General features: G+C 41.5%; 1 protein-coding gene and 2 long non-coding RNA genes across 4 annotated transcripts; all 3 read left to right on the forward strand.

The window, feature by feature from the left end:
- The first annotated feature begins 527 nt into the window (after positions 1-527).
- LOC115541286 (uncharacterized) lies at positions 528-3,287 on the forward strand. Its single transcript, XR_003976312.1, has 3 exons — positions 528-885; positions 1,095-1,127; positions 2,172-3,287. It is a non-coding gene; the product is annotated as an uncharacterized LOC115541286 (long non-coding RNA).
- Positions 3,288-3,831: 544 nt separating this feature from the next.
- Positions 3,832-7,827, forward strand: LOC115541320 (uncharacterized). Of its 2 annotated transcripts, XR_003976318.1 has the most exons (3): positions 3,832-4,731; positions 7,021-7,352; positions 7,738-7,827. It is a non-coding gene; the product is annotated as an uncharacterized LOC115541320 (long non-coding RNA). The 2 variants fall into 2 exon arrangements; XR_003976317.1 differs by lacking the exon at positions 7,738-7,827 and having other exon boundaries at positions 4,576-4,731; positions 7,021-7,380.
- A 2,729-nt stretch (positions 7,828-10,556) lies between these two features.
- Positions 10,557-22,725, forward strand: LOC115541317 (NLR family CARD domain-containing protein 3). Its single transcript, XM_030353008.1, has 9 exons — positions 10,557-10,752; positions 10,892-10,961; positions 11,625-11,676; positions 12,893-14,705; positions 15,150-15,323; positions 16,693-16,866; positions 17,950-18,123; positions 18,303-18,349; positions 19,952-22,725. Exons 1-9 carry the CDS (start codon positions 10,574-10,576, stop codon positions 20,503-20,505), a joined length of 3,237 nt encoding a protein of 1,078 aa, XP_030208868.1. The 5' UTR covers positions 10,557-10,573; the 3' UTR covers positions 20,506-22,725.
- The last annotated feature ends 1,623 nt before the right edge of the window (positions 22,726-24,348 follow it).

Raw genomic sequence — 24,348 nt, forward strand, 5'->3', positions numbered from 1 at the left:
CGTCAAAAGTTGAAATATTTCAACTCGAGCAGCATTTGACGCGCCGCAAAATACGTGAACGCGCCCTTCGCATGCCGCGCCGCAAATCAGATTTTGACGCGCGGCAAATCAAGTTTTGCTGCCCGTTTTCTCGGCAGCAAATGCTGCGGCAGCAAAGCAGCAACGCGTCTCTACATTCACTTTGAATGGGATCACGACGCGCGTCAACTTTTTGCATCTTTTGGTGTGAACGCAGGGCAGGTTCAGCCTTTGAGAGTCCCGCATCATACCATAAAGGTAGGCTATATTAGTTTTCATATATCCTTTAAGTAATATCCAACATCATATAGGCCTAGTTTTGTTTATTTGACGAAACAAAACTAATATTGAAGAAAATATTTTCGATAGATGTGCCGTTACAGAAATGTGAAATGTGATCTAATGAAATATGTTTCTTGATATAAATAAAGATGAAAAATATTGTGGTTGATTAAAAAGTTGTAAAAACGTATTTATAATCATACAACAAAATAAAGATAACTAGAAAATAATGTCTAATTTTTTTCTAGTCACACGAACACGCACACAAACACAAACATTTTCGTGCGTGAAATGAAAGTTTCAACACGTAGGCCTATAAAAACTAATCTGCGGATGATGACATTCATAATGAAACTGAAACAATTCTGGGATGTGGTTTATGGAAACTCAAGAAACTATCTCGTGTCCATTACATAGATGTTATTAACTGCTGTCTCAACTTAATCTCACTTTTCGAAGAAAGGGATTTTAGCTTGACCTGAAACTGCGCAAAGCTCTTGATTTTTTGGGTCGAGTTGACCTGAACAACAGATAAACGACGATAGGAAAAGTAAATATTGAAAGAAATACTCAATACGGACTCAGGTAAGGTGGATCTATCTTCAGAAGCTCAGTAACTAAGTGAATCGTAGCCTACATTTTTGCTGATATGAACATTTAAATAAGGGTAGGTTGGGGGCTATATCCTTTCCAACCATTGATATAGCCTGACTAGGGGCCTCTACGGATTGTCAAATCTCCTAACCTTTATGCCTGCTTTCCTTAACCTTTGTGGAAATCGTCATCGGGTCCAGGAAAGATGAAAAGGTGCCTCCTTTCGAACATGGGTAAATAGGCATATACGCACTGTTTAAAATGAATTCGAGCAACCGCCACTACCCTCCCGCGCCACTGGGTGGACCTACAGCTTGCTTAATTTCATATTTCCTTTCGATATTGTCAATATGATATTAATATATTCTAAGGAATCTGTATCCAGTCCAAGTTTGGTGTTACCATATTTCTGCTTTAAAGGAGACGTTGACCTGGATAAGAGAACCTGTTTAAATAAAGAAATATGGGTCATAAACATCAATAAGTTTTACCGTGTTGAGGGCATTTCTATATGGAACCTCTGGTCCAGAAGCGGGACAGTATTCCCAGTGTGTTCCAGTGGAACACTATTGTGATTCAAACATTGTTTACAATTGTACTGGAAGGTTGAGTTTTAACCACATTATGGACTGTATTGCACTGTATGTGTCTGTACTGTTGGAAGGTCAGTTTGGTTGTAATGTGGACCTTATTCACTCAAAACATTAAACCAAATTTTGACACGTGTTGGACATGGGAGGCCCTCTGAAACTCTTTGGGAAGACAGTGTTTATTTATTTTTATGAATGTATGATATATTATGTTTATCTAATATTTTTCCAAGGTTTGCTCAAGTAATGAAATTATTGCTTAGTTGAATTGTTAATCATTATGTTGGAACGAGGAAGAATGCTTATGTACGATGGTTTAATGACTGCAGGGGTTTCGTTTTTTGCATATGCAGGGTATGACCTTTATGCTCATATGTTGTTCGGAATATCCGTTGAAATAATTATTCTCACAAAGATTGACCTCTCATTTTTAACTACCAGACCTTAGCTCTCTCTTAGTGTGTGTGTGTGTGTGTGTGTGTGTGTGTGTGTGTGTGTGTGTGTGTGTGTGTGTGTGTGTGTGTGTGTGTGCGCGAATAATGGTTGAAGAGCCTTTTGAGTGAGTGAGAAATAATATACAATATATTTATGTATTTTGATAAGTTGGGTTGAGAGTCCTGGTGTTTGCATATATAGCTTTATGGAATACAAAACCTTTGCTCTGTCTTTTCTTATCACTTTATACAGTTATGGTTGTGTTCTGGTGGAAGCAGACAAACTACACAGGACAGCACACGATTTCCACATGGAGAAGCTAAGGTACAGCTTGCTTAATTTCCTATTTGGTGTCACAATATAACTGCTGTAAACAGTGTTTCAGCGGAGCATGGCTTGGGCTTGTCCACTATTTAGCTCCACTATGTGTTTGTTAGTTAGTGTCTGTAGTCTGTGTCTGTGTGTTAGCATAGTATATTCTCGTCTATATTATATTCTTGGTTTGATTCGTTGTGTTTCTGTCGGTGTGTGATCTATCTATGTGTCTATCCATCTATCTGGGTGGGTGGATGTTTGGAATGGTAGAAGAGCCTTTGGAGCGAGAGCGTGAGTGAGTCAGAGAGAACATACAATAATTGTGTATTTTAGCCTTGAAGTAACACTCTATAGTTGCACAGTTGAAACCAGTTTGAACTTAATTACTGGGTTGTTCAAAGTCTCCTTCCTTTTGATCTGTCGTCAGCCCTGAGGATCCAAGCTCAATGTTTACTCTCAATAGCTTTATAGCTTTATCGCGTTAATGCTCTAATACAGTTTCCAAAATGAATCTCTTTTTACTTCTTATTTTTATTTAACTGATTTGTTTCAGTTTAAAAGTGCCTACTATTGTTCAAATGCATGTAGGCTACTTGGTATAGCCTACCAGTGTAACAAAGAATGAGATCATACGGGGTTGCACCGGCTGAAGGAGGTGATAAAACATCATTTTAATCCCCTGTGGTATCGTGGTGCCGGGCACTCAAGAGTGCTAAAAGTTAATCATGTGGTTTATCCAGAGATGCAAGGTTAACAAGCCGAAGCTCGCTCAAAGTCTAGTTAAACTTCAGCCTGTCTTGGCCTGGGCGGAAAAGGGTCGGACTTATCTCAGACCAATAGCACTGTAGCCTATGGTGTTGTGTCACTGTTGACCACTCCGTGTTGAAGACGAAGCTATATAGGACCACTGTCTGCACTACAAATATGTGGTTAAGTTATCTCAATTTAGCTTGAATATCACGTGGTCTAAATACGGCAGAGGAAATTAATTTACATCAGGGAGAAGCCAGCAAATTTCTGACTTTTAACCATGTAGAGGCAGACGGACCGACCGTTTTGGCAATGGCCGCATTATTTCCCTATGGGAGAAGTTAAAGTTAAGATAAAAGAGGATGATTCTTTGCTTAACTTTGGCTGCTCGGCAGCGTGGTTCATTACACACACGTGGTATTGCTGCGTTTGAGTCAGCCGAGGCTATTTGGGTTCCTGTCTGGGGGGTACTTCCACACTGATAAGCAGCAATTTGAATAACGATTTTTCTAAAACGTCCCTACCTGTAAGATCGATATGAGTCTGTACATGTCTCATCACCCACAATAAAAAGACGACGCTGGAGTTGGCCCCACATTCAAATGCAGCCCCACATTCGCTGATTCCGCGTCTTTTATGTTCTCTCTCTCTCTCTCTCTCTCTCTCTCTCTCTCTCTCTCTCTCTCTCTCTCTCTCTCTCTCTCTCTCTCTCTCTCTCTCTCTCTCTCTCTCTCTCTCTCTCTCTCTCTCTCTCTCTCTCTCTCTCTCTCTCTCTCTCTCTCTCTCTCTCTCTCTCTCTCTCTCTCTCTCTCTCTCTCTCTCTCTCTCTCTCTCTCTCTCTCTCTCTCTCTCTCATTCATAAAAGCTTTATTGGCATGAGAAATAAACAATTTACATTGCCCAAGCAGGTGATCAATAAAGAGAATATGGTATAAAACGTTAAATACAAAATGTATATGAATATCAGACATAATACCAAGTAATGGTGGGCTAACTTCAGCGTCGGAATAAAAAGTTACATCTCGTACGGAGCAAAAAGTCTCTTCTCTTCTGATCGATTGCTCTTCTTTTAATAAAACCTTTTATATTGAATGTTTCCTCGACCATCGATCGACCCTCACCAGAGCCCATCTACATAGGCTATAAGACATTCTGCCCTCACTTCAGCCACCTCTGGTAAGTCCATTTACGAACGTTGTGTCATGACGTTGGCCGAAAGTTAAATAAATCGAGCTATATTATATGTCAAATATATACATATACCAATACTTAAAAATCAAGGCTATACATAGCCTATAGGCCTACGCCTACCAATACTTTAAAATCAAGGCTAAACAGACATTTTTTTAACTAATCACACAAGTCCCGTTTTTTTAATCAGAATTACTAGATATCGTGAACCTCATCGACGTATAATAACATATATGCACAATATACATTATGAAACAGTAATGTGACCTTATGTTGAATCAATATAACTTGGTTATGTGGGGAATTTACAATAATACAAATGCACCACCAAACATTTATTGAGATGCACCTTTATAATACAGGTGCATTTAGGTGATTTACGAGGTTTGTGGTTTACGGGGCGGTCTTTAGACGGCAGTTGAAATGCAATCCGATTCAACGCGGAAACGAAACTTAAAACTGCGCCAAATTGACATGACGTGGAGGGACTCTTTCTGGAGACAAAGAACAACACCATATAAACGATGTAATCCAACAAGCTCCAAAGCATTATAAGGTGAGTGCAACGAATAGAAGAAATAATGTGATGATTTTTTACTTGATAAAACAAATGTGTCCTCAAATGCCCTCGGCTTACTGCTGCTGTGGTTTCCTCAACGGTCTAGGGTGGGGGTTATCTCACACACACACACACACACACACACACACACACACACACACACACACACACACACACACACACACACACACACACACACACACACACACACACACACACACACACACACACACACACACACACACACACACACACACACACACACACACACACACGAGTTTGGGGACGACAAAGTCCGTAACGTCGGGGAAGGGCGCCCAGGTTATTAGTGTATTGCAACTCACGAGCCCCAGAGACACCGCGCGACTCCTGAAAGTGTTGTCAACAGACACAGAACAAGGAAGCGAAGACGTACGCGATATGCGCACGAAATATCGTTGTTCGTGTTCCGTCTGTCTGAAACCACTCGCATTTATTAAATGTCTCTTAAACGAATCAATCACATTTTGTTGAGTTTGACTTTGTTGTTGTCAGTTTGTTGTATCGTCGAGCAAAGAGAAGTGCGTCATCATAAATTCCAGGCACACCTTCAAGCTGGAAGCCCTGTTGTCATGAAGCCCAATTCGGAAAGTCAAATCTCCTACCCTATATGCCTCCTTTCCTTAACCTTTGTGGAAAACGTCATCGGGTCAAGGAGAGATGAAAAGGTGATTCGTTTCGAGCATAGGGAAATACAGCACTGATTAAAAAAGAATTCGACGCCTTCACTTGTCCGTACCGACGTCATTTCGCGACGGCGAGTATTGCTGACCTCTAGCGTCTCTAGCGTGAAAATGTCGAAGATGGACTACAACAATAGATGCGTTCTTGTCGTATTGATTTTAATCAGGTTGGCGTAAACAATGAGTATCCCTGAGGTCGGACTTGGCCAACGGGAATATTTCAGGCCGCTTGCATCCCAATTCACATGATAAACTTATCTTGATGTTGAAATTAACTGCCCCCCCCAGTAGTCTATCTTAAATATGTGAGGTTATCAAGCCAAAAACAGATTCCAAAAGGCCCCGAGTAAAATCGGGGGCCATAGTAGGCCCAGTATAATGGGAACTAAAAGCACTTTTCAAATTCATCGGCAACAATTTCCATAATGATATATGTCTGACTAAGAGCAGAAGAAAATTAAACACTTATACGCTCCGACCAGTCTTCTAAAGTTAAACCTTATGCAATATCAACATAAATGGTCTGGGACTGTGCTGGTTGACACGAAATGCAAACCATTAAATATATTATATCTATATATTTTATATGTATATTTTATATATACCCTATTTGTAAACCGCCCTTTTCAAGCCACCCACACACACACACACACACACACACACACACACACACACACACACACACACACACACACACACACACACACACACACACACACACACACACACACACACACACACACACACACACACACGCACACACAAAGGCAGACCGACCGGTTTTGTAGGAGATGCTCTTTGTGTGATTTTATGCCCCTTATAGTGCTGTATGGTATGGACTAAAATGTATCTCACGGTATGATTTGAGGCATAGAGGATAACGGTATTATATCACAGTATGATAATTTATCTTCTAATTTTGATATAAATGCTTCTGAAATACTGGTTAGGCAGCAAAACTGCATTAAGAAAAATGCAAAATCTTATCTCAAGTTACTCCCGCATCTCTGAATAACACTAATGTTTAATAGTATGGATTTCTTTCTCCACTTGCTCACAGACCTTGCTCGGATAGTTTTGCCATCCCAATTTGGCGTGTGTGCGTGTAACGTGTACCTGGGATGGAGTGTTTTGACCATCTCTTTAAAGCCCTTTCTATCGACATTTTGAAAGGGAACCATGTCCTTACACAGGTAAACAGTGACCGTGTTTGTTATCTCGTCCCACCGCTGGCTTGTTTGGTCGTAAGGACTGGCTTTGGAAAATGCCTGCGGAAGTGATGTCTGTGTAAGAGATGCAGAGACACCTTCACGCTACCAGTGTCTGCCTCGTACGGTGTGGAATGAGGGCTCGTGAAGGGAGCTCTCATGACCCTTATTCGGGGGTTACTTCATTGTCCCCGGATACACGACTCCATCTTCTTCAGATAGTTTCACTGAGTCAGAGAGAGAGATGACGTGTCAATAATATATTTGGAGGAGGATATTAAGTTTGTTATTATTCGTTGCATGATTGTGATTTCACCTTCGGTACTCAAATATAATCTGCATGTGTATGTTTCTAGGTCTCCAGTTTACCATGGATGAGGAGAGAGAGGAGGGGGGTTCTCCCCCTAAATCCACTCTGTCTGGGGAACATGGCCGCCAGAGCAAAGACAAGAGGTATAACAGGAAGATCTCTAACTGCCTGTGACTGTTGTCCATCTCAGAGGTCAGCAGTGATGTATCATGAGACCTTCATTAATCAGAGTAAAAGCTGTGTGTGTCTGTTATGGTGAAGCCCAGAGCAGCAGGAGAGAGCAGACTCCCCTGGACCCAGCTGTGTCTCCATGAAGAGTGACTGGTCTATGGATGCACCTGTTAAGTTTAAAGATGGAAATCAGTCTATTGAGAAAAGGTAAGGATTGATCAGCGATGATAAAAAATACAGGATCTATCAAACATTCATAATCCTGGTTCCTGGTTTTCTAGAAGAGTCCAGCAGCAGAGAGCAGACTCACCTGGACCCAGCTGTGTCTCCATGAAGAGTGACTGGTCTATGGATGCACCTGTTAAGTTTAAAGATGGAAATCAGTCTATTGAGAAAAGGTAAGGATTGATCAGCGATGATAAAAAAAAATACAGGATCTATCAAACATTCATAATCCTGGTTCCTGGTTTTCTAGAAGAGTCCAGCAGCAGAGAGCAGACTCACCTGGACCCAGCTGTGTATCCATGAAGAGTGACTGGTCTATGGATGCACCTGTTAAGTTTAAAGATGGAAATCAGTCTATTGAGAAAAGGTAAGAATTGATCAGCGATGATAAAAAAAACAGAGGTGGGGGTAAGTCACTCATGTGCAAGTCACAAGCAAGTCTCAAGTCATAATCTTCAAGTCTCAAGCAAGACCCAAGTCACTGTGGTGAGAATCAAGCAAGTCACAAGTCAAGTCATTGCTCAGGTCAAGCAAGTCACAAGTCAAGTCATTCAAAAATCGGAGGATCTAACCCAGTTTCCACATTTAAAAATCAGCAAAGAGAGTGGTTCATAAGTTCAGTTTTATTTCAACATTAACAATAACAATGTTACATTAATAACATTAAAGGGACACTCTAATATTTTACGTCATTTATTACCTCAAATCAACATATTCATTCATAAATAAGTCCTCATTGGTGTAAAATTATCTCTGCTAAATATCTCACTTATCCTCCTGAGCGAAGACTAATTAATATGTAGTTACATAGGACCATGGAGCATAGGACGGGTAAAGCCCAGTTCAGACCAAAGATTCACCTTGCAACGGCTTGCAACTTGCAACTCCTTGCAATGCCTTGCAACGCCTTGCAACGAGACGGGCTGCGACGTTCTAAAACTGGGCAGTTCACACTGGCTGCAACGCGCTGCAACGGGCTGCGACGCTAGGTGGTTTCCATAGCAACTGTGAACGCTCTGGCACATGCTGAGAGCCGCAACATCATCATTTGCGTAGGTTAGGTTAGATTAGTTAGGTTTGCGATTAGTTAGGTTTGCAATAAGTTTTATTTTTTATTTTACTTGAGAGTAGGCTAGAGTTACTATGTCTTGTCATTCTCCACTACATCTGCATTGGAGTAAATAGCTGGAGCTTACAGTTAGTTTAGATTACCCGTTGTTGGATACATTGCATTTTCCGGTCATTTGTCGTCCACATATCTGTATGTGCACACAATTATTCATGTCTGCGATCATCACAGAGTCCACAAGCAGCAGGTCGCAATTCCCGATGGGTCACAATTCATGTCAGCAGACCGTCGAAATCTGCGACCACACTGTAAATGCGGGGAAAATTAGTCAAACCCCAACCAAGTGTTTTCAGGTCATTTGTCGTCCTCATATCTGTATTTGGACACAATTATTCGTGTCTGCGATCATCACAGAGTCCACAAGCAACGCAGGTCGCAATCAACGATGCCACAATCAATCTAGCGCACCGTCGAATTCTGCGCCCACACTGTAAATGCAGGAAAAATGAGACAAACCCCAACCAAATCTTTTCAGGTCATTTGTCGTCCTCATATCTGTATTTGGACACAATTATTCGTCGTAGAATTCAGCAAGATTAAAAGTGCAAATACATCAACAAAATACGACAGTACGGTACCGGGACGGAGTAAGGCCGTGACGTACAAGTTGTTCTGTGCTGTGATTGGCTGAAGAGGAATAGTTAAATCGCCGCGTTCTAAAACTGGACCTTGCGATTTGACATGTTCAATCTCTGGCGACTCCTTGCAACGCCTTGCGACGCCTTGCAACGGCTTGCAACGACCCGTTCACACCGCCCCTGCGACGTTCTAAAACCGTCTCGTTGCAAGCCGTTGCAAGCCGTTGCAAGCCGTTGCAAGGTGAATCTTTGGTCTGAACTGGGCTTAAGCTTCATGGAGGCTTCCATGTTCTTCCGGTCTATGAACTGCCGAGAGGGACAAAAAGCACTAAGTGGTACAGGAAATGCAAACGCGTTTTCACTAGCCAGCGTGAATGATGACTGAAATAATTCACTATCTTGCTCGAGGAGTAATTACTCATACATCATTAGCTTACACTAATGATTCAATGCAGCTTGAAATTTGTTTGAAATAACGAACCTCATCATCACTCGAATGACTCGATGAGGTAGTATTGGATGTCATGACACAGCTTCTTGGCACTTACTGCCCACCGTAGTTTTTGAACAAGCGAGCACTATTAGTTTGAATGCAATATACAATTGTACCACCAGATGGGAGCATTTTTTACAGTGTCCCTTTAACAATAACTCAAACTATTCAAAACATTCCAAAACCATTATGTGAATAGGCCCAAAACTGAAGGCAGCTCTGTCCATCACAAACCCTCTTAATTTTTTTGCGGTGTGCTGAGAACAGCCCAGTCTGACGCTCTGGCTCTGACGGTGTAATTTTACTTGAAAATTACTTGAAATCCTTATCATAACCCACTTACAGCCACTGAGTTAGAAGTAGCCTACTGACATGAAAATTAAACAAGTCAATCATCTGTGGAACGGGCAGGGCTCGAAAATCTCCAGCCAATGATTTTCAGAACCACCGAGTGGCATTGGACAGTAAGTACGTCAATCAAACGGTCGTACTGCACTCCCCCTCCCCCGCTCCCCACGCGTGACCCCTTCGCACACGTACTCAAAGCTCGTGACCCAGAGCAAGCTTCTGTTTGTTTTTATCCTGTAGCTACTGGAGCTAGCTAACAAGCCCATCCACATTTGGACCTAGCACTAGAAGACAACCCTAATCTCCAACCTAGCTAGCCTGGCTCGCTCTCGCGCATTTGTGTCCGCGCTCGTGCGTGATTGCACGTCCATGTACTTGGAATGGGTGGAGTCAGAGCCAGCGTTGAAGGAGAGGGGTAGGACCATTTGAGTTGTGTATTTTCAAAATCTGCTGGCGTATCGCAAATCCCATATCCAACCTTTATTCTAACTTTAAAAAAGTCATTTCGAGTCATCTGTCCAAAGTCTAAGTCAAGTCATGAAGACCGAGTCAAAGTCAAATCTAGTCTTTTATCAGTGTTAGTCAAGCAAATCTCAAGTCCTCAAATTTGCGACTCGAGTCTGACTCGAGTCAAGTCATGTGACTCGAGTCCCCCATGCATGGTAAAAAAATACAGGATCTATCAAACATTCATAATCCTGGTTCCTGTTTTTCTAAAAGAGTCCAGCAGCAGAGAGCAGACTCCCCTGGACCCAGCTGTGTCTCCATGAAGAGTGACTGGTCTATGGAAGAACCTTGGAACTTTAAAGATGGACGACCCTCCAGAGAGGAGAGGTAGGAGTTCCAAACAGAAGATGAAAACAGACCCGTTGGTTGTTATTTTACTGGTGTTGATGTTTACAAGTCAGGATAAATAAGTTTGTGTGTGTCTGTGTGTCTGTGTGTGTCTGTGTGTGTGGTGTCTTCTCGACAGGCAAGAAAACGAGAGGTCAAAGGTTACCAGTGCTCGGTCTGTACAGCAGCATCCAACAGAGCTGATGAAGGTGTGAAGATGTCCAACGAGACATTTGACATTAGCTCTACATGAACAATAAAAAGCCCTCTTGTGGTGCTAATAGTACCCATGCTTCCCCCTTTGGACCAGTGGCACATCTAGGACAGATGCTTCTGATGACCTCAGTTAGTTCAGAGTAAAGTTCTTTAAAAGGGGACGGGTGGGTCAATGGGGAGTGGGGGTGCACCAAGAGTTCTGAGGTCTTGCTCCTCATACAGAGTTTCTTTGAGGAGGAGACCTCCACGTCAATCTGCGAGAGAACCGCTCCTCCAAAAACACATCATCTCTGTTTGTGTTCTGTGTTTTCCGAGCGCCAGCCAGGCACCCGCAGGTTCCTAGAGTTCCTGTCATTGCATGTCCATGTGTTGGTCCCTTCATGACGTCATGACTTCAATTCAAACCACTTTTTGAAAGAAAATGACATTTATTTTTGATCTATCCTGTCTGGGGTCACTGTAAGTCGATGCGGATAAAAAAACATCTGCTAAATGACTAAAGAGTAAAAGTGCAAAATGCCAGCTGTGCAAATGCAAAAGCAAACATGGATTTTACTATTAGAAAAATGCTAGCAGATTATGCTATGATCTTCCTCCATGCTTGCTTATCGCTTTCCCCCACTTTCTGCTGCTTACTCTGTGATTTTCTCTTCCAGATGAGGCCCTTACAATGCGAGGAGAGCGAGGAGGACGAGGACAAGGTGGATGGTAAGAAAGTGGAGCAGAGGAGGGGGGACCCATAGAGGGAGTGGTGGACATCACAAAGCTCTGCGATGTCTGCCTGGAGAAGAACCAGGAGGAACTGGCCGATGCACTGTTGGGCGGGAAGAGACTCTTATCTTGAGTATCGGTCAAAATGGTTTGATCCAGACAGGCAGGGTTATTGTGGGGGTATCAGATAGATATAATAGAATAGATAAGTAAAAGAAAACAAAGGCAAAGTTATAACATGCATTATAGAAAGTGCAATGAATTTAAGATTTAGCAGAAAGCTAAAGCAAAAATACATTAAAATGAAGTAATACAATAAGAGAGATACGTAAAAGAAAACAAAGGCAAAGTTATAACATGCATTATACAAAGCGCAATGTTTTTAAGATTTAGCAGAAAGCTAAAGCTAACAAGAAAGTCTTCAGTCTTGTTTTAAAGGTGCTCAGAGTTGGGGCAAGTCTTAAATCCTCAGGGAGTTTATTCCAGCTATTTGTTGCATGGTAACTAAATCCTGCTTTCCCATGTTTCGTGTTTACTCTGGGGATAATTAACAGATTGGTCTCAGAAGACCTCAGTGGTCTAGAAGGCTTATGTAGTGGAAGCATATCAGCTCTATACGTTGGCCCTAAACCATGTAGGGTCACAGTGCATCTCCACATGCCTCCCATTCTCTGACACCCTTTAAATTGGCATGTATCACAAGTTATCCACTCAAATGCATTTAATAATGCTTCTCTACTACATCCATGTATAACTTAATGAAAGCTGTATTATACCTGCTCACATTATTGGCAGATGGAAGACGGACAACGTCAGATGACATAACTTTACAGAAGCACTTACGGTTCAAGAGCGCGCTCTATTTGCGGATTGTAGTAATTACAACGGCTCATGTTAACTTGCGTCCTTTCACTATTATTTTATCAACTTTCCCAGCTGTATTCAGTGACCCACGTCAACAGTTCCCAATGTCTGGTCTATCTATCAGGTTAAAGAAAAACAATAAACTGCAGATCAACAGCAGAATAACTCTGTGGAATAGATGCAACTTTATATCTTTATATCTTTATATCAGCATAGCAAGTCACTTACCACTGATACTCAACAATTATATCACTACTTAGCATGTTATGAGACACATAATATTTATCATTCCATGATATTGATAAGGAAATATCGTTTTTTAATACGTTTACTGTTTTTTCTTGTCTAGGAACTTGCTGCCAACGTAAAATTAAGGCTCTTCTGAAGAAGAAGTTGAGGTGTGTGTTTGAGGGAATTGCTGGAGCAGGACAGCCAACAGGTCTGAACGACTTCTACACAGAGATCTTCATCACAGAGAGAGGAAGTGGAGAGGTCAACAAGGAACATGAGGTCAGACTGATTGAAACAGCCTCCAGGAAACCAGCAAAGGAGGAAACACCAATAAAATGTGAAGACATCTTTGAACCCTTACCTGGACGAGATCAACCAATCAGAACAATAATGACAACTGGAGTGGCCGGCATTGGTAAAACCGTCTTAACACACAAGTTCACTCTGGACTGGGCTGAAGGCAAAACCAACCAAGACATTCACTTCACATTTCACTTCACTTTCAGAGAGCTGAATTTACTGAAAGGGAAAGAGTTTAGCTTGGTGGAACTTCTTCATCACTTCTTTATTGCAACCAAAGAAGTAGGAATCTGCAGATATGACCAGTACCAAGTCATCTTCATCTTGGATGGTCTGGATGAGTGTCGACTTCCTCTGGACTTCCAGAACAACCCGATCTGGACTGATGTCACAGAGCCGACCTTAGTGGACGTGCTGCTGACAAACCTCATCAGGGGCCACCTGCTACCCTCCGCTCGCATCTGGATAACCACACGCCCTGCGGCAGCCAATCAGATCCCTGCTGAGTGTGTTGACATGGTGACAGAGGTGAGAGGGTTCACCGACCCACAGAAAGAGGAGTACTTCAGGAAGAGATTCAGAGACGAGAAGCTGGCCAACACAATCATCTCCCATGTGAAGAAATCACGAAGCCTCCACATCATGTGTCACATCCCAGTCTTCTGTTGGATCACTGCTACAGTTCTGGAGGACCTATTTAAAAAGTCCCAGGGAGGAGAAGAGATGCCCAAGACCGTGACTCAGATGTACAGCCACTTCCTGAGGGTTCAATCCATACAGGCGGACAGGAAGTACCTTGGGAGGGCTGAAACAGATCCCCACTGGAGTTCACAGAGCAGGGAGATCATTTTTTCTCTTGGAAAACTGGCTTTTAACCAGCTGGAGAAAGGCAACTTGGTATTCTATGAGGCAGACCTGGCAGAGTGTGACATCAATATCAAAGCAGCCTCAGTTTACTCTGGAGTGTTCACCCAGATCTTTAAAGAGGAGTGTGGGCTGTACCAGGACAAGGTGTTCTGCTTTGTCCATCTGAGCCTCCAGGAGTTTCTGGCTGCCCTTTATGTCTTTCTGTCCTTCATCAATGATGGTATAAATCTGCTCTATGAAAGAAAAAGAAAAAAGGGTAGTTTATCTGGGTTTTTTCGGCCGGAGTCTAGTAGAGTTAAACTCAAGGGTAACATCTACCAGAGTGCTGTGGACAAGGCATTACAGAGTGAGAATGGACACCTGGACTTGTTCCTCCGCTTCCTCCTGGGCCTCTCTCTGGAGGCCAATCAGATTGTCCTACGAGGTCTGGAGAGACGAGGTGGAAGAGACTCATGGACCAAGGAGAAAATAGTGTCTTACATCAAGAAAAAGATAGATGTAGATCTCTCTCCAGAGAGAAGCATCAACCTGTTCCACTGTCTGAGTGAGCTGAACGACCATCATCTAGTGGAGGAGATCGAACAGTGCCTGACATCAGGAAGTCTCTCCAGAGACCATCTCTCCCCTGCTCAGTGGTCAGCTCTGGTCTTCATCATACTGTCGTCAGAAGAGGAGCTGGACGTGTTTGACCTGAATAAGTACTCTGCTTCAGAGAAGGGTCTTCTGAGGCTGCTGCCAGTGGTCAAAGCCTCCAAAACATCTCTGTAGGTTCACTATTATCAAGTATTACAATTCACCTGACTCCATATACATAATTCTAGAATATAAAAGTTATAATAATATTTTAAACATCTATGTAGGTCCCCTTATAACATGTATTACAAAACAAACAAATCAATATAATACTGGAAAGAACAATTAATATTAATTTAGAAAGCATTCCACAGATATTATTACATTTTACAATACAATGCAAAATTAACCTTTTTAATATCACATTAATTCGTTAAACTGTTTATTTCTAACAAAACATTTAAACACAGTTCCTAACATGCCCCTTTTTATTTTGTGTGAAGGCTGAATCTGAAAAAAGCTGTGCTATCAAGTTCTGGGCTCAGTTCTCGAATCCAAATCCATTATTAAAAAGTGAATGATTTGTGTTATTTTAAGCGCTGTCACTAACGTGTTCCTGTTTATTTTGTGTGAAGGCTGACTGGCTGTCATCTGTCAGAGAGATGCTGTGAAGCTCTGGCCTCAGTTCTCAGCTCCAACTCCTCTCGTCTGAGAGAGATGGACCTGAGTACCAATGATCTGCAGGATTCAGGAGTGAAGCTGCTCTCTGCTGGACTGGGGAGTCCACACTGTACACTGGTAACTCTCAGGTTAGTTTTACTCAATGTTTAAACAGTGACTCAAGGTTCCATATCAGAAGACAATTATAACTTCTTAACTATCGGCCCCTTGTCTGAGAATGTCCTCCTAAATTACATCTAAACATATAATCTTATAACTCAGTAATTGTTACGGCATCATTCATGTCTGTGGTATCATTGGAAATGTTACTTTTTGTTGTATAGGTGAATATTCTAATACATCCAAATGCTTGCAAACTTTCCATTATAAATATTAACACACAATATAATGATAGTCCCCCCCCCCCCCCCTAGGTGGTAGTTAACAGATAAATAAACTTAATACATAATTTTCATTGGAGTGGTATCAGGTGTATGTTTTATAAATGTTTTCTTATTTTATTTTAAATCGATATAACCAAGGTAATATGGGTATTTATAGGCCTACTCATGTTAATTTACCAACCAGTTATTATTAGTAGGTAGAGCTTTTTGCTGTAGTTCTCCCTTAATCCAACATTGAAATAGCTGCTGAATATTACTTAAACTATTAGGCCCCCGCTAGCCAAGACTTTCTGCAACCGTCCAGTGAAAGCAGCGCCATGTATAGAACCCCAGAAGACTTTAATGCATATTATCAACCGTCCAGTGAAAGCAGCACCATGAGTGAGAGAATATTTGGTATGCACAGAATCTATGAATTTAATAATAATAATAATAACAATAATAAACTAGCATGTAAAGGCTCAGCACTGTGTTTTAGTTCATTTTTGTTTTCATCTTTTCCTAAATGCTTTCTGAAAACTCCTCAACCCCATGTAGTATGACCCTTTACCTTGTGTCATTAATATTCGTATCAGTACCAGCAGTTTGTGAAGTAATTTGTTAGTAATTGATGACAGATTGATGCACTTAAATGTAATCTATTAAAAAAAATTCTCCCATGATGGCATGCCCCCGGAGCCCAGTACGGGATCGCGAACCCCCACCATAGTCTCAAAAAATCCTTTGGGAAACACTCCCACCATGTATAGAACCCCAGAAGACTTTAATACAAATCCACTAGTTTAATACAAATCTTTCCAGTAGGGAAAGAACCACCATGTTTTTTTCAAATTAATGATTTCTTTCATAAGTAGCCGTGAAATAAGTGGGATAATTTACTTTATCGCAGATAAACCGTTATGAACCTGACTTATGAACTGAAGTGTGGGCACCATCATGTCAATACAATTTCGTTCTTGGCAATTATCACACAAGACGCAAGGTGTCAAAATGGTACTGAAGTATTTGAATAATGTTCTAAGTTTGAAATACAATATTAACGATGGATAGTTTGGCTACTAAAATATTGGGGACAAGCCCCACAAAGTTTCTAACATGTTTATTTTGCGTAAAGGCTCAATGGCTGTAATCTGTCAGAGAGATGCTGTGAAGCTCTGGCCTCAGTTCTCAGCTCCAACTCCTCTAGTCTGAGAAAGCTGGACCTGAGTAACAATGATCTGCAGGATTCAGGAGTGAAGCTGCTCTCTGCTGGACTGGGGAGTCCACACTGTATGCTGGAAACTCTCAGGTCAGTTGTACTCAATGTGTAAACAGTTACAACTAGGGATGTGTCGGTCGCGACTGATTCGTTACAACGAACGAATCCCGAACGTGAACGACAAGAACTGGTTCCCCAAAACAAGAAGAACTGGTTCTTTGATTCTTTTTTTTTAACATAAACCAAACATATGGTCACGTAAATAAAATATACAAACGAACAGAGCTCCGTCTCCCCGCGACTTCCATTGATTGAGTCTACAACTTTCTCAAAGATTCAGCCAATGAGAGGTAGCAATGGTGTTGGAATGGCACCTGGGTAAACCAATGACAAGGCGGTACCGTCGAATATGCGCGCTTTCTCTGTCTGACGTATCTTGGGTCATACCATTCGACTCATATATCCCCCTACATTTTTTCGAAAATAGACTTGACCTCCATCTGTTTATTGGATAAACGCATTTCCCAATCCCAGGAGTCTTTGCTCCATTCTACGTCAATTTAAGAACAAATAAAGAAATGAAACTGCAGTTCGTATTTTTTATTTATGACCATGCAAGTTCTGTAATGCCTGAACAATGAAGAATTAAATTTAAAGTAAAATAAAATTATAAATGTAAAACCATGAATGAAATATAGAGAGTAAGCAAGTGGTATAAATACTGGTGGGACGTTCGACATACTAAATAGCAGGTATCTCCAAACGGCGGACTGCGGTCTTGACGGTCCTATCCAGACCCACGACCAATTATAAAAAAAAAAAATTATAAGAAAGAGTTTTTTTATTTTTTTTAAGATGTAATCTGACGTAACGAACGAATCAAAACGAACGAATCAAATAAACGAATCGTTATAGTGAACTGAACTGAAAGAACTAGTTCCCGGAAAATAATCATTTTGCCCATCCCTAGTTACAACGCATGGTTCCATAACAGAAGAGTTTCAAAAGATTGACATTTATGAAAGTTAAAATTCAATGGCCAAATGTGTAATTCTCATTAGGTGTGTGTGTGTGTGTGTGTGTGTGTGTGTGTGTGTGTGTGTGTGTGTGTGTGTGTGTGTGTGTGTGTGTGTGTGTGTGTGTGTGTGTGTGTGTGTGTGTGTGTGTGTGTAGCTTGTCTGGCTGCCTGGTCACACAGGAAGGCTGTGGTTCTCTGGCCTCAGCTCTGAGCTCCAACCCCTCCCATCTGAGAGAGCTGGACTTGAGCTACAATCACCCAGGAGACTCAGGAGCTGCGGTGCTCTCTGCTGGACTGGAGGATCCACACTGGAGACTGGACACTCTCAGGTATGGAGAGACAGATCACCACTCGGGGACAAAGTCTCCTACAAGGATTCAACCACCTGCTATATTAAATGGTTTAAAATGTAACTCATGTTGTGTAGAAAGCTATGAGACAGCAGATTATGAATGTGATCATTCCATGTTTAAAGACAACATGCTGCTCTCACTTTGTTTACCCCCAGTGTGGAGAACAGTGGAGGGTGGAGGCTGAAACCGGGTGTAAAGAAGTGTAAGTTTCTGTTCAGTTTGATTCATCACAAAACACCAACTATATAGAGGGAAAGACCATCCACAAAGCAGTAGGGGTAGTCCATTCAAATCCTACTGGGAATGAAGATGATGGTTGACATAATGCATGTTACGTTTATTGATGTTGTAAATGAAAACAATTAAAGGACAATTCCGGTATTTTGAACATTGAGCCCCCTTTCTGGTTTGTTTAGGATGAAATAGAGTGGGTGACACCGAAATTTGAACTATTAGTCCTTTCTCGGGTATTTGGCTCATTTTGAATCGCTCCTGCCTGCTTCACAATGGTTGTCTGTGTGCATGCACAAACCTGTCAACCCAGCAACCCTAAACGTTCGTTTTCAAAAATGTGCAAGTAACCGAGTGGTTAGTGGCATTCGTGAAGTTTAAAAAAAAAATATTGGCGCAATATATGGTTTCCATCCGTGTTAGTTGCTAATTGGAACTATTTCTTCAGATACCTCACAACCGCATATAAACTTCCGCACAAGGTCCCACTCAGTGCAGCACCTACTTTCGACTTCCGTCGGCGTCTGCCTGCACTTCCGTCGGCATCTGCCTGCACTTCCCACAGGCACACCACCAATTTCCCGTGATCCTGGGGACCGCTTCAGCCGGAGCTTCAGGCGCCTCCGTAGCCCTCGCCTCCATCTCCCGTAGCTCCTCTTGGGTGAATTCTGGTTCAAAACGATATCCTCTGCCGTCAAACTCAAAATCGAGTGCGTCCTCCAGAAGCCACCTTTCATAATCCATTTTCAGTGATTTTCTATGTGATTTTCCCTAATCCGAGGTGCTCACGGTACAAGACTTCAAACCAACGTAAACAGCCCACCTTTCCGGTACGGCGGAGTAATATCATCGTGCAGTAATGAGTCTTCCAACTGAAATCAACTGGCGATAAATGTGCAATAAAACACGACAGAAACCATATATTGCGCCGATAATTTTTTTTTAAACTTCACGGATGCCACTAACCACTCGGTTGCTTGCACATTTTTGAAAACGAACGTTTAGGGTTGCTGGGTTGACAGGTTTGTGTATGCACACAGACAACCATTGTGAAGCAGGCAGGAGCGATTCAAAATGAGCCAAATACCCGAGAAAGGACTAATAGTTCAAATTTCGGTGTCATTCACTCTATTTCATCCTAAACAAACCAGAAAGGGGGCTCAATGTTCAAAATACCGGAATTGTCCTTTAAGCTTCCTTGTATAAAATCCAACAGGTGTTATTATTTTCATACTATTATTTATTATTGTGATGATTTTTAGACATAATCATATAATAATCATGAGACTAACAGTATTAATAATAGTTATAATAGTGTTTTCGATTTTTACAAAAACTACTATTATTTAATTATCATCCTCATTATTATGCTTATTTATTATTATAAATACAATTTTTGTTAACAATAAAATGAATATAATGACACATTTATGTTTCATATCACTCCTATAATCACAATACCTTTTAAATATTAATGAGTTCCACCCCCGCCTAGTATCCGATGGTAGTTTCTATGTACTAGGGTGATGAATAATGGGATAGCAGCCTCATCATGTCTTGTTCCTCCCGTCAGATGCCTGTGAACTCACACTGGATCTAAACACCGCCTACACAGGACTCTCTATGACTATTGACAAAAGAAAAGTGACTTGGACGGAAAAAGACAAGGTGCGTCCTCTTCGCCCAGAGAGATTTGACTACTGTGAGCAGGTGTTGTGTAGAGAGGTTCTGACTGGCCGCTGTTACTGGGAGGCAGAGTGGAAAGGAGAGGTTTGTATCGGAGTGACATACAGAGGGATCACAAGGACAGGAGTGGCTGCTGTCAGCGAGCTTGGAGGAAACGACAAGTCCTGGAGTCTTCATTGTGCTGATGGTGGTTACTCTGCCTGGTACAACGGTAGTAGAACAGTCCTCCCTCTCCCCCCCGCTGGCTCCAGCATAGTAGGAGTGTATCTGGACCGGCCTGCTGGCTCTCTGTCCTTCTACAGAGTGTCCCCAGGTGGAGGAGGGTCCTCAGACACACTGACACACATCCACACCTTCTGGTCCTCCTTCACCCAGGAGGACCTCCTCTCTTGGTTTATGTTCTTGTATGAAGGTTCCTCAATGTCTTTGTGTCGGTTGTAGTGACATACACACTCTGACTCACTCACTCACTCACTCACTCACTCACGTACATAAAAAACACACACACACACACACACACACACACACGCTTGTATAAATAGTAGAAAAAAGTATATAATAATTAAATACTTACCGTAATTTTCCGACTATAAGCCACGCCTTTTTTCCCATTTTTCGATTCTGCGGCTTATATAACCGTGCGGCGAATCTATGGATCTTTACATCTAACGGCCACTAGGGGACCTCCTAAATCTGGATTTTACAGGTTACCGTCCACCAACTTTAACTCTATGGGCTCTATGACCGGTCCACGCTCCTCGACCTTTAAGCGGCGGACTCCAGCGTGGCTTATATATACACATCATTCAATTGAGCTGCTGCGGCTTATACTCCGGTGCGCCTTATAGTGCGGAAAATACGGTAGTTAACTATACTCTTCTGAAAGGTTAAGCATGATGCACCATGAAAGGAAGGGACTTTTAAGATCTTATGGGTCTCATATCAGTTTTAACTTTAATCAGCGTAATATTGAGGAAGATGGCAAGAAGTATATGATATAGTATGATTAATGATCATGATGCTCATCATTAACAATATTACATAACATAATTAATGCCAAAAGCCACAAGGCTTTAAGTTTGAGTTGTTGAGGTTGTAATTTTGTTATGGGTTTTGTTTTTTCAAATTTGCAAAGCATTTTGCATATTCAGTTCGAGAGATTTTAACTACTGGAGATAGGTGTTGTGTAGAGAGGGTCTGACTGGCCGCTGTTACTGGGAGGTAGAGAGGAAAGGAGAGGTTTCTATAGGAGTGACATACAGAGGGATCGCAAGGAGAGGAGTGGGTGCTGACAGCGAGCTTGGAAGAAATTACAAGTCCTGGAGTCTTCATTGTGCTGATGGTGGTTACTACGCCCGGTGCAATGGTAGTAGTACAGCCATACCTCTCCCCCCCGCTGGCTCTAACAGAGTAGGAGTGTATCTGGACCGGCCTGCTGGCTCTCTGTCCTTCTACAGATTGACCCCAGGTGGAGGAGGGTCCTCAGACACACTGACACACCTCCACACCTTCCAGTCCACATTCACCCAGGAGGACCTCCTCTCTTGGTTTGGTATTGGGAGCTCTGGTTCCTCAGTGTCTCTGTGTCGGTTGTAGTGACATACACACTCTCACTAACTCACTCACTCACATAAAAACACACGCTTGTACATTGTGAATAAAAAAACACACTTGTGTGAATAATAATAATAGTAGTTTGTGTTACTTTGAACTACTGGGCACGGCTAAAACTAAAGGCTATGCAAAGAATTTTCTGCTAGGTCCTATATTCACAATAGCTTTTCTGTATACGAATGAATTCCACCCCCGCCTGGTATATGGCGGTAGATAGAGTTTCTAATCCCAGTCCTAGCCCTTGTGTTACTCAAATTGTGTATTTTTCCTACATATCTTCCTCATCATCTTCATATATAGACTACATGTATCGTGTGTTACGATGAGTCCCGTGTTTGTTTTCCTTTTTGTGTTTAATAACCAAGACAATCTTTCAGTTGAAGCCTTGGTATACTTATGTTAAATTTTAACCTTTGAGATTTGTTTCTCATGTTGCCTGGTTTTGTTTTGCTGTTGGATTTTTTGTTTGTGACAGTCGTTGCTTCTTTGAATAACGTGATTTAATTTACCATGTCAACACACTTATTTTTCTAGAAGTTGTTTTCCTGATCTTTTAGTTTTCTGAGTGAACTTGAAGAAGCATTAGGTTAAATTCAATTTGGCACACATACATAGTAATAGTTATGGTGATATAGTAGTGAGTAGTTGTTGTTTTTTTAAGTTTCTCATGAAAGTTATCTTGGATTATATGCATCTGGACCCACAGAGAGATAGGCCTACAACTATATTCCAAATGCCACGTTTTTTTTGGCTTCTGAAAAGTTAAGCATGATAGATCTTCCATAAGGTTAACAAGCAGGTTTCACAAAATGAAAATGTAAAATGTATTTAAAATGTAAAATGATTCCATTCCAAGCAGATTTGATATTATTAATTGATAAATGCAAGTAGCCTTGAGGAAATGCTGATGATGTTCCTCTTGTGAATTCATTTAAACTGAATATAGAAATATATATTTTTAATGTTGTGTTTATTGTGGTCATGTAAGGTTCACACTTCTCTATTATACTTGTTAATAAAGCGTATTGGTGATTAGCAACTCAGTGAGCCAACTGAATGTTCTTGTGTGTTCAGCCGATGATTCTTCCCGTTTCTCCAGTTAAAGCTAAGCAGATGTTTCTCCAGAGCTCAGCTCTCTGCTGGTTGCCCTGGCAGCACACCTTGAATGTCCTTCTAGTAACAGTTCAAAGATTTAAAGATAATAGAAAGTAAAAGCTTTCAGCTATAGCTTCTCCCTGCCTTGGTACCTCCTTTATTGTTTTCCTTGTGAGTTCCATTCATCCAATTTTGTTTCCTTGCTTACCTCCCTTTGAAAGAGGTACCCAAAGTGCCAAGCAGTGGGCCAAAAAGTGCTCCTAAACGGTAAAATCCCTTTCATCACTCACCTCAGCAATGGAGCTTTCACTGTCCCTGCATTCTTCCCCTGCCTCGCTCTCAAACTAGATGTCAAGAGAGGTGGTGGAGTGATAATTATCTATTGAGCAGCTTACATTATTTCACATTGATGGTCATACTGAATCTAAATACAACTGAAATACCGGGCTGGGACATTGCAAATTAGGCTACCCAAAGTTCCAAGCAGTAAGACCAGAATTCTATCTGATGGGGAAGCAACAACAAACAATTTTGTGACCCCAGTTTATTCATGGACCAGCCAGGCTATTAACTGTCCAAACGGGGAGCCCCTGGCCATTACAAACGACTCAGCTGTAAGCTAACTGAAGTTAACTGATTACGTACAAGTGATTACTTACTTCCCTCTTCTTTTGAGAGTTTTTTTCCTTCTGTCCACGTTGTCTGGGGGAGAAAACAGAACAAACCAAAAAATAAACCGTAACGGATTAACGGCACCCAGTGCAACTTAATGTAAACATTCAATGAAAAATAAACATTCAATTTCTAGTCTTTTTTACACGTAGTAAGTTTCAATAACTCCATACCATTACAAATCGACATTCAAGGAGCAAAGATGAGACGTTGTTGTGTGGTGAGAACTGATAGAAAATCGTAAACAACAACAATCGCCGGTGGGGAGAAGCCATTTTTCCATTGACTGGAAGCCTGCTTTATTATTGTAGGTTACAAAAAATAAAGAAAATGGCGGCATTGTTGTTATCGATTTTCTATCAGTTCTCACCACACAACGACGTCTCATCTTTGCTGCTTGAATGTCGGTATGTAATGGTATGGAGTTATTGAAACTTACTACATGTAAAAAAGACTAGAAATTTAATGTTTATTTTTAAGCCTCGAAAGTTGCACTGGGTTCCTTTAAAACGAGCCTCCCTCCGGCTCTTTTCACCATCTTGCTAATGTTAGCAACGTTAGCGCTTCTCAAAAGTTGGCTTACCAATACCAACCATTTTTTTCAAATATGCCGCACTTTCACCGCATAACTTGCCTTTTTCCGCGCAAAATTTGAGGGGCTTGCATGATTTCATAATCCCAGGATTTTCGTTGCAAAAAAGTCACATTTATCTTAGCAGAGTGGAAAAATGTTGCTTTACTTGGCACAAGAGCAGCGATTTCCCCCTGTTGCCATGGGAACGTTATGAAGTGACGTAATTAAGGGATGTGAACGTCATCGAAAGGCTGCATTTTTCGCAAGTTCCCGCAACTTTTAGAAAGTTCCTGCAATTTTTGCAAGTTCCCGCAATTTCATTGCATAAC

The sequence above is a fragment of the Gadus morhua genome, chromosome 4, assembly GCF_902167405.1.
Source record: "Gadus morhua chromosome 4, gadMor3.0, whole genome shotgun sequence".
NCBI classification, from domain to species: Eukaryota; Metazoa; Chordata; class Actinopteri; order Gadiformes; family Gadidae; genus Gadus; species Gadus morhua.